Source organism: Vanessa atalanta, chromosome 24 (assembly GCF_905147765.1).
Source record: "Vanessa atalanta chromosome 24, ilVanAtal1.2, whole genome shotgun sequence".
Lineage (NCBI taxonomy): Eukaryota > Metazoa > Arthropoda > Insecta > Lepidoptera > Nymphalidae > Vanessa > Vanessa atalanta.
In genome coordinates, this window is record NC_061894.1 from 7685704 (window position 1) to 7699437 (window position 13734).

At 33.5% G+C, this 13734-nt stretch overlaps 1 protein-coding gene across 1 annotated transcript in view; it reads left to right on the forward strand.

Moving 5' to 3' along the window:
- Positions 1-13281, forward strand: part of LOC125073445 — a 244942-nt gene extending 231661 nt beyond the window's left edge. Inside the window, exons 14-17 of the mRNA XM_047684276.1 lie at positions 3112-3285; positions 4453-4747; positions 10191-10334; positions 12267-13281. Of these exons, the coding sequence (XP_047540232.1) occupies positions 3112-3285; positions 4453-4747; positions 10191-10334; positions 12267-12355 (702 nt within the window). The 3' untranslated portion in view covers positions 12356-13281. The remainder of the gene's footprint in view (positions 1-3111; positions 3286-4452; positions 4748-10190; positions 10335-12266) is intronic.
- Positions 13282-13734: the final 453 nt, after the last annotated feature.

The window sequence follows — 13734 nt, forward strand, 5'->3', positions numbered from 1 at the left end:
AACTTGAGAAGTGCACAAAAGAAAATAAACGATTTTACAGAAAAAGGACTCACTCGTGCTCATACAAATAAATACACATCCGTTTATATACGTACATACGTGCAATATATATAATATCGTGACTCGTTAGTCTAGTGAACAGATATAAGGCTGCACATCTTGAGGTCCTTAATGCAAATGTTATGTGGATCGAATAAAGAGATATTAAATTGTTCTATCCAAAAATTCTAAGCAACAGACCGGACTTAATGTTAATGTTAATATACTTCATTGTGCAACACAAACAAAAATACAGAAATCTAAAGATTAAACAAAACAAAAAACAAAACAAAAATAATGCTCAAAACAAAAAATATAACGCAGTTGATAGGGGGTAGGGCTTTGTGCAAGCCCGTTGGGTCAGTATTGCTGTGTTCCGGTCTGAAGGGTGAAAGGGTGAGTGAGCCAGTCTAACTACAGGCACAACAACTTGGTTCTCAAGGTTGGCGGTGCATTCCCAATATATTTAAAACAATATTATGTATATTCACAGTAGCATTGATCACTTTGATAAAATCAGTGATAATCATTGTATGTGCACATGAAGTAAGGATAAGCTTATAACGCTAAGTCTCCGACTCCGCAAAGTCAATAAATCATTCTTGGGGCAAGGTATCCGCTTCTATAATAAAAATCCGCAGACGTTTTTAACGTTGCCGTTTTATAGATTCAAGACAATCGTAAAAAAGACATCGGTAAAGAAGGCATATTATTCGATACAAGAGTATATTGATGACAAAAAAGCGTGGAGTTAATGCTTGCTGACTTCCAGACAGGAGACATGACATACTTATATAATGGTATTTAACTAACATGACTGTATTTTTAGATATTGAAAAAGAGTAACTACTGAGTATCTTGCCGGTTCTTCTCGGTAGAATCTACATTCCGAACCGGTGGTAGCTTTACTTTAAATAGTTTGTTAAATGACGATTCAAAAGTGCTTGTAAAAGCCTACTTTTTTTAGAAATTGTTAATATTTCTTATAGCGCCATTGTCTATGGGCGGTGGTGACCATTAACCGTCAGGTGGCCCATTTGCTCGTCCGCCTGCCTGTAAACGCTTACAGAGACATAGATTTATTCATCTTTACTAAGATACTTACCTAAGTAATATTGTGTGTAATACATTAATATTAAATTGAACATTGATGTATGTTATAATTAAATTAAGCGGCTTTTGGAGCGCTTCATGGCTATGACATATGCAATATGAAACTTTAGACATTAAATTAAGAGATATATATATATATATAAATATAATAATCTCAAAATGAACTACGTGCGTCGTTTTATAAATATTTTTATTTCGAATAGGTTGGCCAACTGGCAAATGCCACCTAAAGGTAAATCACCACCGCCCATAGACAGGCACTCCGAGAAATCCCAGCCCTTACTAAAACATTATGTAACTTGTGCTGAATGGGTGGTACCTACGTGGTAAAGTCTATCTAAGTTGACTTGATCGACGTAGTAAATTTGTTTTAAGTTTTACACTCATCCTTTATACATAACTCGCAGTAACTATTTTAATATGAAGAATCTAAAATTTACTACAAATGATCTGAACTAGGAGTTGAATTAGATTGTTCTTAAAATTATGTAATTAGTTACATATTTATTGAATTCAAATTACTTTGGATGAATTGCTAACACTTTGTATTCAATCGAAAAAATTTAGGGTTATAACAATATGTTTTAATAAATAATTTCGTGCAGGTCTACGATAGACCCGATCGAAACCTATCCACAATTAGAGATCGTTAAAAAAATTATGATTTTTTAGTTGAAAACACATATCCGAAAAATTCGTATCATCGAGATTTTTCTATATTAAATCCATGAAATTTAATGACATGACAGTTCAACGGGCGGCCATGTTTGACGCTACGGGTGCGTTCGGAAAGTGTGTTCCAAATAATAATTACGGCAGGGGTACGGTAGTTAGTATATTATTTAGTTTTATTTATTTTATCCGAGGGGAGTCGGTTTTTCATCTAGTATTTTAATAAACACGTGTAAAAAAAGTGACGTAATTTTAAACGTTTGATGAATTAGCGTAGAACAGGTCAGATATTCATATTGATTGGATCAATAGTAAAAAAATTATATGATTAATAATGAAATGATATTAACAATGGCAAGTAGCCAAATAATAAAGATCTCGGGTATCCTTAAACATTTCTTAATACGAAGTATTTGGAATTGTCATTTTTTTGGTACGAAGTTCTTTTACGCGCCTTATAGTTGTAGTGAACTGGCAAAGATCGTGACGTAAGGAAAAAATAGTTATGCCACCTCCACTTTTTTCTCTTTTTAGCCGACTTCAAAAAGAAATAGGTTATCAATTCGTCTTCTTCGACTCCAAAACTAACAATAATTATACTATCGTAAATCTTGGGAGAACTCTAAAAAATATTTTGAACATTGTTTGTTATTCATAGATATGTGTTGAGTTAGACTTAAAGTGGGTACCTACCTATCTTCTCGCGTGGTAAACTCATAGATCGTACCTACATATTGATGAGTAGAAAAAGTATGTAAGCAATTTTATGTTTTTTTTTTACTTGGAATCGGTTTTTTTTTATTGTTAAATTTTTTATTTATTCTTTCTATTTTACACCGTTTAATAAAGATACGAAATCTTTATTTAAAATATTTTATTTCAATTTTGTTATTGTTTCAATTCACGCTGTATTTTTAATAACGATTTTATTTCTTATCATTTAATTATTCTCATTTGTTATTAGTTTATTTAAATATGTTATTTAAACATGATATAATATAGCAAGAACAATTTCGTTCCAATCGGGTATCCACACGACACAAATCTTGTTTTGGCATAATACCTTAAGCTCTACTTGTTGTTAGGGAATATTTTTGTGTTTGCTTCAAGGCTTTATGTCCAGTTTTTCCAGGAATTAATAAGCTAGGACTTATTTTAATACACTCGCTATATAATAGGTATCTTATATACTATGTCTCCCTTCCGATATATGATCCCATATAACTTAAAAAAATTCAAACAAAATTTTTTAAATATTTTTATAAAGGTTCATTTTTGCCTCGCCAGGAACATATCCGTCAGTCGTGTGAAGATCGCCTGGACAGTATGGTGAGCAGTCGTCTAACCCTCGATGCGAAGCGGCTTCAGCGAGACAGCGAACCAAGGGCCAGTCTAGAGAGAGACAACCAGACGAATGAAATGTTTAAACAACAAAGGAAGTTCTCTCAACAAAAAATACGTGTAAGTTTTAATATTGACATATGTTTAAAACTTACGACAGCGTCGCATTGTATCATATATCTCGACAATTGCACTAAATCAGCTTTACATAAAATAGCTGATTCATCTGATGTGACGGAGTCATCATCATCTAAGACTCTAATCAACATCTAAGACGTCGTAAGAATTAATTATCATTCCTTACATCGCCTATGGCAACCAACCTTGGCAGTTGACTTAAAATCATTTCAAAATTCATAAAAAAAAAAATACTACACTAATACTCCTCGACTACCGCGGAAGTTGTGATCGAGTAGTGTGTACACCGGTTTTCATGGGTACGCCACTCCGAGGTCCCGGGTCCGATTCCCGGCCGAGTCCATGTAGAAAAAGTTCATTAGTTTTCTGTATTGTCTTGGGTCTGGGTGTTTGTGGTGCCGTCGTTACTTCTGATTTTCCATAACACAAGTGCTTTAGCTACTTACATTGGGATCAGAGTAATGTATGTGATTTTGTCCAATAATTATTTATTTATTTACTTTGTGGGTGATACCTACCCAAATGGACGTGTATAAAGACCTACATTTAAGTTATAAAAGCTATTGACAAGTGTCCTCACTGTGTTTGCAGTTGAATGGCACAAAATAGTGAGCTTGTAGAGAACTCTGCCTGCAGCTTTCTGTGTATATCAATGAAAGTGCAGATTAATTACTGTAGCCGGATTATTTTGAAAATTTCAATTGAATACATATATAACGTTCCATTCTGAGTCCGTTTTCATTTCAGATAATATATTTGGTATTCCAATTTCGAAATGAGCTTAATCTGGGAAGAGATATTAGTATTTCTTAGAAAAATATAGCCCACAGAACCCCTTTTTCTAAGCTATTCTTAAAATATTAACCATGTGATACCGTCGGCTTAAAACTTGATTACAATGCCACGCGTAATAAATATTTCATTATCATGTCTTGGTTAGGTGAAGAGGATTGTAGAGTTATTGAGAATAATTCCATTTCTTAAATAGTGTCTCATACAAGGCAGAGCTGGAGACATCATTGTAATTTTGAACTATTTTTACTTAAATTTTTATAATTACAATTTCTACTTAAAATATAAGCAATGAAATGTACAGAAAATGATATGATATACGACACCCGATATGTTCAAATATTACATTTTTTTCAGCCAACCAGCATAGATTCAGACTTCATCCAAGAAACACACTTGGACTTGGACGAAGAACCGTGGAGGAGAGAAGTAAATACAGTACCAGTAGAAACAGAAGACGTCAGGATCGAACGTAACGGAAGACCTAAGAAGAGTGACATGAGTAAGAAAGAAGAATCGATAAGGAGTAAAAGAGAAAGTTCGGAAAAGAAGCAAATAAGAGACGTTTCAGTTGGTGCGCCGGATACTAAAGAATCTGGATGTCAAACAAGGGAAAGTCTTTTCCAAGCCGACCCAACCATTAGTTCAGATGGTAAGAAATAATTTAATGTTACTATGTAAACTATATTAACTCTCGATACCATTGAATTTAAAATTTATTAAAAAAATTAAATTGAATGCACCTTAACATTTTATTAATTTCATTTTGGGTAACATTATAGATGATTAAAGAAGTATAAATGAGCCACAAGATTGTTGAAAGTAGTAGCTATTTATACAAATGAAACTTTTGACCAAAAATTAATACTTCCAAAGATCTAACTTAAACTTTATTAATGCAGTAGCAACTAAACAACAAACCATCTAAGTTAAGACTTGTCTAATTCATCATCCCCCTATTCTCAATAACACAAAATTAAATCGAAAACTTTCTAATTCGATACCAGCTTCAGCGTATTCAAATCTCGAAGTGCATAAATTCATAACGGGAAACAATTAATAATCAACGTCTTGAATATTTGAAGTTGATGAAAACGCACTAAAAGTACTTAGTTTTCATGAAAGTTGTAAAACAAACTTTAAACCTAAAAGCAGAAGTGGCCGTTCATTTATTATACTTTATGGCGTTCTTGCAATAACAACTTATACACTTTGATAAGTTACTTTAACACGCTTTCAAGTTGTAAAAACTAAGTATGTAATGCTTAAGTTATATGATACTGCTGCAAACTTAGTAATTCTTACGAATTTCAAGTATATGCCTACACGTAGGCAGTGTAGTACTAGCTTCACTCAGGTAGAATCAGAGTACTAGATATAACTATATCAGTTTACGCAACGCACGCCAGTAAAACTCGCAGTCGGCATTGTTTATTTCGACATATAATCATTGACATATTTCAGCTAATTTTCAGAAAAAAAACCTTTCTGTATAGTACTGTACCCTCGTGACTCACCTGTCCATCTGTAAAAGCCGCATGTAATTCCGTTAGGTAAATTTTGAGTTCATCGCACTCTGACAGATAGATCAGATATTCTACCACATGCACAAGCAGCGTGTTGGAATAAGCTTTATAAATTTTGACTTAATAAACTTTTTAAATTTAATAAACTTTTTAAAATGGGTAATTAGTTATATTTCCCGGTATCTTATTATATATACGTATACCATTGCCCAAAACCGTTCTCTGTACCGTATGCAAACGGAAAGTAGGGGTTACAAGTTTATTTAGAGATATAGGCAGTTGTTTGAATGATCTACTCGAAAATAAGTAGTATCATTAATTATATCTGAAATGTTTCATTCCCTCCGATATTTCAGACACTTTGTCAACAAGAAGCATTTGCGGTCGATTAACTAATGAACGAATGGCAAAAACCCAGAGAATGGTGTTCAAAACGAAATAAATTATATCAAAGAGATTTTCATTTTAAATAGCGTAGGAAATCGCATTTGAAATATACAAAAAAAAACCAATGGAGCATTAATTTAGAAAAACCCTTCATTTGTTATCCTCTTAAAAAGTATTTTATAACTCAATAAACTTTGATACAATTTAAAAGTATTGAAAATCATCAATTATTTCCATGAAGTGAAATCATTCTGTATAGGCCTTTTAAAGGTATTAATATTATACATCTTTTTTTATCAAAGAGTAAGCTTGTTAAGTTGTACAAATAAGACGAATCAAATCAAATACGAACACTGAATTCATCGTTTTCCAGGAGCATCACCTAAAGACATATTTTATACATATAACAAATTTTAAATTATTAGACATTCCATACGTAGGCTCACGAGATCAGTGCTTCGAAATTCGAACTTGTGTCAAATATAAACGTTTCGGTCTACCTTAAAAATAAATAGTAGTGGTGTACCGCAAGGGTCCATTCTTGGTCTTCTTCTTTATTTAGTACACATAAATGACTATCCAAATTGCATGAAACAAAAGTGCGTTTTATTTGCAAGATATACATACCCTTATCACAGAAAGTCTTCTTTTATAAAATAGGTGGTGGAGGTGGCAAATAGTCTACCTGATGGTTAGTGGTCACTTTCACCTATAGACATAAGCGTAAGGTATATTAAAAAATCCTTACAAGACCATTACGCCACCAAACTTTTAGACTAAATGTCACATTCAAAGAGCTTGTAGTTACCCTGGCTTACTCACTCCTCAAACCAACAACAACAATACCCAGTATTGCTATGAAATATAAGTCTTCATGTAACAAACATTATGTTATTTTAAACAGAAACTTAAATGACATGTGTTTTTATTATCAGTATGAACGAAAAGTATGAATATTTTATCTTACACACGTGGTTGTATCAAAATCATGGTAACGAGTGTAAGATTATTAATTTAATGTTAACTCTCTGCGCTTTTTCTCCACATAAACTTTAACTAAGCCAAATTCCATACTTCTCCTACGACGTATTTTTTGTAAAATGTACTACTAAGATTTTACTACAAATATTGAATTGCATGAAAAAACAGGACTTTCTGACACAAGTATTAAATACTGGAAAGAAAAAGACGTAATAATATTTGGCACAATCAAACATTCCATCTTAACTTTTTTACATCGGTGATATACATAAATACAAAAGTACTATCGACTTCGAAGTAAACCAGATTCAATATGATATGACCGAGATCGAACTGTCAACAGCGCTCAACTTTAACACCCCATTTTGTTGTAACTTATAGTTTACGATCTTTAGGGGAAAGAACTAATAAAACTTGATCATTTCTGACGATTTCTCCCTCTTTACCTCGAGGGAAAACCACGGAGAGAGATTATTTTACTTCGTTTTTTTTTTCCTTCGGATAAGATTAGTAATTTGCAACTACTTCCAGTACTACGTTTTATGTAACATAAAGTCTTACACTATTCATTGACTAACAAATCATACATTCATATCTGGTCTGACATTAAAACTTTGTGTTGGATTAAGATATCCACACATATGTACATGAAACTTAAAAACATTACTACTTCGACGACCTCCGTGGTCTTACATATGTGTACACCGGTTTTCATGGGTAAGCCACTCCCGAGGTCCCGGGTGCAATTCCCGGCCGAGTCTATGTAGAAAAAGTTCATTAGTTTTCTATGTTGTCTTGGGTCTGGGTGTTTGTGGTACCGTCGTTACTTCTGATTTTCCATAGCACAAGTGCTTTAGCTACTCACATTGGGATCAGAGTAATGTATGTGATGTTGTCCAATATATATAAAAAAATATATGCTTCAGGCAGTCTTGTAGAAAACCACATTGATCCGTTTAATCGTAACAGCTTAAAATACCGCGGTTATTAAACAAACCTATTTTTATGTTTAATTGCTCTCAGTTTACAATAGTTCCAAAAATTCTGTTTGGTTATAATTAACTAATTCTTGCCTCTCGTTTCGCCCGCGTTTTTTGAGCGTAGGATAGGATACGATAGATAAAAATAAGTATCCTAGTAAGGTAGAATGGTTATGAAAAGTATCCTGTCTTTATTTGGGGTTCAAGCTTGCTTCATACCTAATTTTTTCAAACTAAGCTCCGTGTTTTAGCCATTAAAGCGTAACATACGGATTTCTTACGCATTTATATCTAGAAATGGAAACTATTAAATAAACACGAATACCATTTAAATTTGAAATTTCAAATTTATCGTTATGTATTTAGTGTCGATTTGTAATGAACAATCAGTGTCGTAAATATGAATGGAATAAATAATTGCACTTTATATTACAAATTTAAACTAAATTATTAACAATGGCTTTCAGTATTGTTGTCGATTGCCACGTAATAAATAAAACTGTTTTATAAATAATCTATTTATAATCTAATCTAAATAACACTTTATATAATGGGACTCTAATTAATATTAATGAACTACATCAGTGCTTATATTATTATTTTTTAGTATTAGCAGCCCGTAAATGTCCCACTGCTGAGATAAAGGCTTCCTCTCCCTTTGAGGAAAAGGTTTGGAGCATATTCCACCACGCTGCTCCAATGCGGGTTGGCGGAATACACATGTGGCAGAATTTCGTTGAAATTAGACACATGCAGGTTTCCTCACGATGTTTTCCTTCACCGCCACCTTTTCCTTCACGAGCACGAGATGAATTATAAACACAAATTAAGCACATGAAATTTCAGTGGTGCCTGACTGGGTTTGAACGCGAAATCATCGGTTAAGATGCACGCGTTCTAACCACTGGGCCATCTCGGCTTATATTATAAATAGGTAATATCAGAACAAATGAAAAAACAATTAAACTGGTAGAAATTTAAATTATTCCCTTTACATTATTCGCACTACGAAAGACCTTAAACAAACGGACCAGTTTTATCATCTTGATGTGCGTGACGGTTACGCTTGACACACGTCATACTACTTTACTAGTGTGCGTGTACGTAGTGGACAACTGTTGGCCACTATTTTTTTCGACGTGTAGCTTTGACAGCCTATATATGTATCATATCATTTTCTCTATTAATAAATTTCACCCGCGTGAATCCAAAGTTGGTAGCTAGTATGAAATAAAATGTCAAAGCGAACTGATTTCAATTATTTTGACTTTATTTTCTATGTAATCGTTTATTTTTTTCTATGATCTTAATAAAACAAATAATTCAAATTTTTGCAGCATACATTTAAAAGCAGTTTTGGTTTCCCACTCGTTTAGAGGTTTTTAGGGGAGTTTGTCAGGTGTCACTTCCTTGGCATTTAAGCTTGCTTCATAGAAAATATTATCGAATTTGTCTTTGCTTTTTGTCCGTGAAACGGCAACAACAGAAGGACAGAGTTACTTTCGCATTTATAATATTAATATAGATATATACGAATTATTTAATAAGCAAAAAAATATGGACTTCACGGGATGTCCGCAGATGTTAAATATCAAATTTATCGTTGTTATAATAATTTATAATAAAAGAAAACCAATAAATATATAAATAAGGAGTAAAACAAGCGCTCCAATAAATCTCAATAAAAAATCTTGATCCTAAAAACAGGAGTTTTGTTTTTGAATATTTAATGACAAGGAAAACGAAGATGAATTCGTTTACAAATACGTTTTTTAAAGATTTGTAAATCGTCTTTTGAATAAATTTATTTAATTTTTTGTACGGCTTTGTGCAAGTCTAGTCTGGGTTGTTACTATCGTTTTCAATATATTAAAGACTATGGAAAAAAATACATATATGGTACTGGACAATTTAAACGATATTATTTAGATATTAGGATATATTGTTTGGCGGTAGAGCTTTGTAAAAGCCCGTCTGGGTAGGTACCACCCACTCTTTAGATATTCAAACAGCAAACTTCAGTATCTTTACCCCATTATAAGGAATTACTAATATTCCTATTTACCCCTCCATTTAAGCTTAAAGCTTATGTTAGGAGGGGGGACGACAATAGCCTAAGGGGTCAGGATCGATCTTATGACTTTTTACATCGCTACTAGTAGCCGTTCTTAAACCATTGCGCTCGTGATGCTTTAAAAGTAATACAAAATTATCATTTTAGGTTCAGGTACAACAAACAGCCGAGGTTTCTCCACCTTTGGATACTCCGGCGCAACCATCGTCAGGCCTTCACCACCCCAGACCAACACATCCCAGATCACCATAGAATTACTGAGACAGGCGACTGAGCAAGAAGAGAAACCCCGTGAGTTCATCTTACTTTTAAAGCCAACTCAGGACTTTAAGTCCAAATAAAATTCACAGTCAAAAATCTTTATTCAATGTAGTAGCATTAAAGTTACTTATTGATTGCCAAGAAAAAAATGACCATTGTCAGAATTTTGTAGTCTATGTACGAAGTTCTGCCGTTTTAAATTTGGAATCCAGAATAAGAACAGTAATACCCAGTGCAACTTATACAGGGTGATGTTCTACTCATTAGGAGATCGTTTTCTACGCATTTTTTCTATCATAATTAGCCAGACGGGCAAATGGGCCACCTGATAATAAGTGGTCATAACCACCCATACACATTGGCGGTATAAAAAATATTAACCATTCCTTACATCGCCAATGCGCAAACCAACCTTGGGAGCTCAAGTTTTATATCCCACGTGCCTGTAGTAACACTGCTTACGCTCACTCAACCGAAACACAACAATACTAATTATTGTTGTGTGTTAATAGAATATATGATGAGTGGATGGTACCTACCCGAAATCCACCACCGAGTAAAACTCTGTATCTTGCATCTGCTATAATGATAAATATTTGTTTATGACAAATCTTGGTATGTATAAAAAGTATCAAATAATTCATCTCATGTTTAATTATATTAAAAAAGACCTTCTATTCAAAATGTTTAAAAGAAAGCCTGTATAAAACTTAGAAGTGGCAAAATAAAAATCATCACACCCCCTCGCAGTTCAAGTCTTGACAAGTTTCATTGAGGAGGTGCTATAGAACTAATCTGACCTTAACCTACGAGATAACATAATGCTTCACTGAGACTTGATATCATCTCGAAGACTTTTTTTTAATTCTTTCACTTTATAGGTTCTATGGTACAAGGCTTTGTGTAATATATGGTTAAAATTGTTAAGGTTAGTCAAATTGATAAAAATTGAATACAGAAGGGGTGAATCGTAACAATAGATCGTGAACACAACATGGACAGATCAATACCAAAATAAACTATTTTCTAAGTATGCTCTCGAAATATTTTTTAAATATTTACTCTTTGGTAGGGCTTTGTGCAATCCCGTCTGGATAGGTATCACCCATTCATCATATACCCAATACCAATCAGCAATACCTAGAATATTAGGTTCTGGTTTAAAGGGTAAGTGAGCCAGTGAAACTAAAGGCACGACAGACCTACCAACTCAGTTCCCAAGGTTATATTATAGAAATGGTAAAAAATTAAATGTCTTTACGTAGTAATGGCCACTTACCATTACCATTATGATTTGACCGTCCATGCTATAAAAAGCCTTCATTATATATAATGAAACGACGATATGTCTAGACACTGGTGACCACTAACCATGAGGTGGCCAATTTGACCGTCCACCTACCAATGCTATAAAATACCTTAAATGAAACGCAATTAGCTGCCGCTGATTCGGAAAGTAGTTTCAAACGGAAGTCGGCAAAATCTCAGTTACTCTTTTACAAATTAAATAGAACAGTCTATCCTTGTATGATCTTGTTCAATTTAAATTTATTAATTGGCAAAGTTCAAATGTATCCTCGAGATTTTGATTATAGAAGCGAATATTTTGCCCCGGGAAGAGTTTATTGATTCTACGGTATCGGAAACTCGGGAGTTTACGTTTGTGTTACTGAAGTGACACTAATACTTACAATATAATGTGAATAATATGTGCTATCGAGCAAATTATGGGAAAATTAGTTGGTCTCCAAGCTCCTCACCCCAGTAGTTTTACCACATTTTTTTTTCCCAAACGTGAGATGATATTTACGAGTCATTACGTCATACATACTGTATTTTTTTTTAAATTACTGTACCCGTATTGAACATACATTACTTAGAGCCTGAGCAATTCAAGTTACGTAAGTAAATGCATAAATCAACAAAATTCAAGCTAAGTGTAATTTTTCCATGTTTAAACAGAAAAGAAATTCCCGGACCGCCGCCCAATGAGCACCGAGACAACCCGATCCGCCCCTGACGTCATCATCGTGTCCAAACCGATTCGCTGAGGATGACCTTCGGGGCCCCCTCCATGGGCCCCGACTCCCCCTTGCCCCTACGAGGCTCCTAGGGAACCGAGAACTTGCCCCGAAGGTTCCTTCCAGCCTCACTCCTGTTACGATAATCTATCGAAGAGCGTGTCATTTGAAAACTGTGAAGGTTACTACAGCCAGCATTTTGCTGAGGGCCCCAAACTGTTCTATGACTACTGTTTAAAAAGTGATTTAAAAGCGAAAACACTGCCAAGGAACGTCGGTTCATCTGTAGATATTAAGAAGGTATACCCCCATAGAAGCGTGTGCTTCTACGGTGTCGACGATTCACCGTCTAGAAGTAGAAAATTCATAGTTAAAGCGGACATCGAGTATCCTAGATAACGAAGAATAATGTAGTATAATTATAATTAAGATTACGCTTTCGTTAAGTGAAAATACATTGAGTAATCTTTTACATTCGACAACATCGCGCTGGTGCTTAACCGACTACGAAGTCAAGAAGGGTAATAAACTATAATCCTTTATAAGTGCAATAAAAAAAGTTTTAACTGCTCAGTGTGACATAACAGATAGTCAAAATACTTTGAGAGTCAATTTGTATTGATTTGTTTAAATATTACCATAGTCATAAATATCACGTTCCAACTCATACTTCATTTGAAATGGACTTACAATTAATGCTTGCGTTACAATGGAAGGAGTACCAATTTGATCAATGTTTGTGTGTTGTAAGATTAAGTGTAATTTTAGAGATATTCTGTAAGAATAAACTCGAAAGTCATCGCAGAACACGATCGTGAAATGTCCTAAAGTGATTAGCAACATTCGCAATAATATTTATAACATTTAGATGATACACGGATCAAAATAGCGTATCAATATAAGCCGGTTATGAATATTTCACACGTGAGAAGTGAGTTGTTACAAAAAAGCACTAATCTTCGATAAATTTATTTGCGTCTTATTAATTATAAAACAGCAGCGCTTTGAAGCGCTTGACTCTTTAAAAAATTTAAATTAGTTGCTTATCCGAGTTCCAATTTTAAATGTAATCGAAGAAATTGTTTTATGATGTAATGAGGTTTTGTATATTATTTTATTGATAAACTATTTATAATAAATTAATCATCGTTAAGGTCAGCGACCTTCTTAAAACTTTTAATCATTTTAATTTTTAATATTTAAGTAATACAAATAAAGAATGTGTTATGACTTTTAAATTGTACAATCACACCGTAAGACCGATTTTGATGTAATACTCTTATTTTCCAGTATTTTTCTTGAAATGTTTTAAAAAAGCTGTATAATTGTCTAATTAAATTAAGTTTGAAATATATTTTTTGTAACTATGTAAGTAATATTCATTAAAACTATTTATTATGTTATGTATT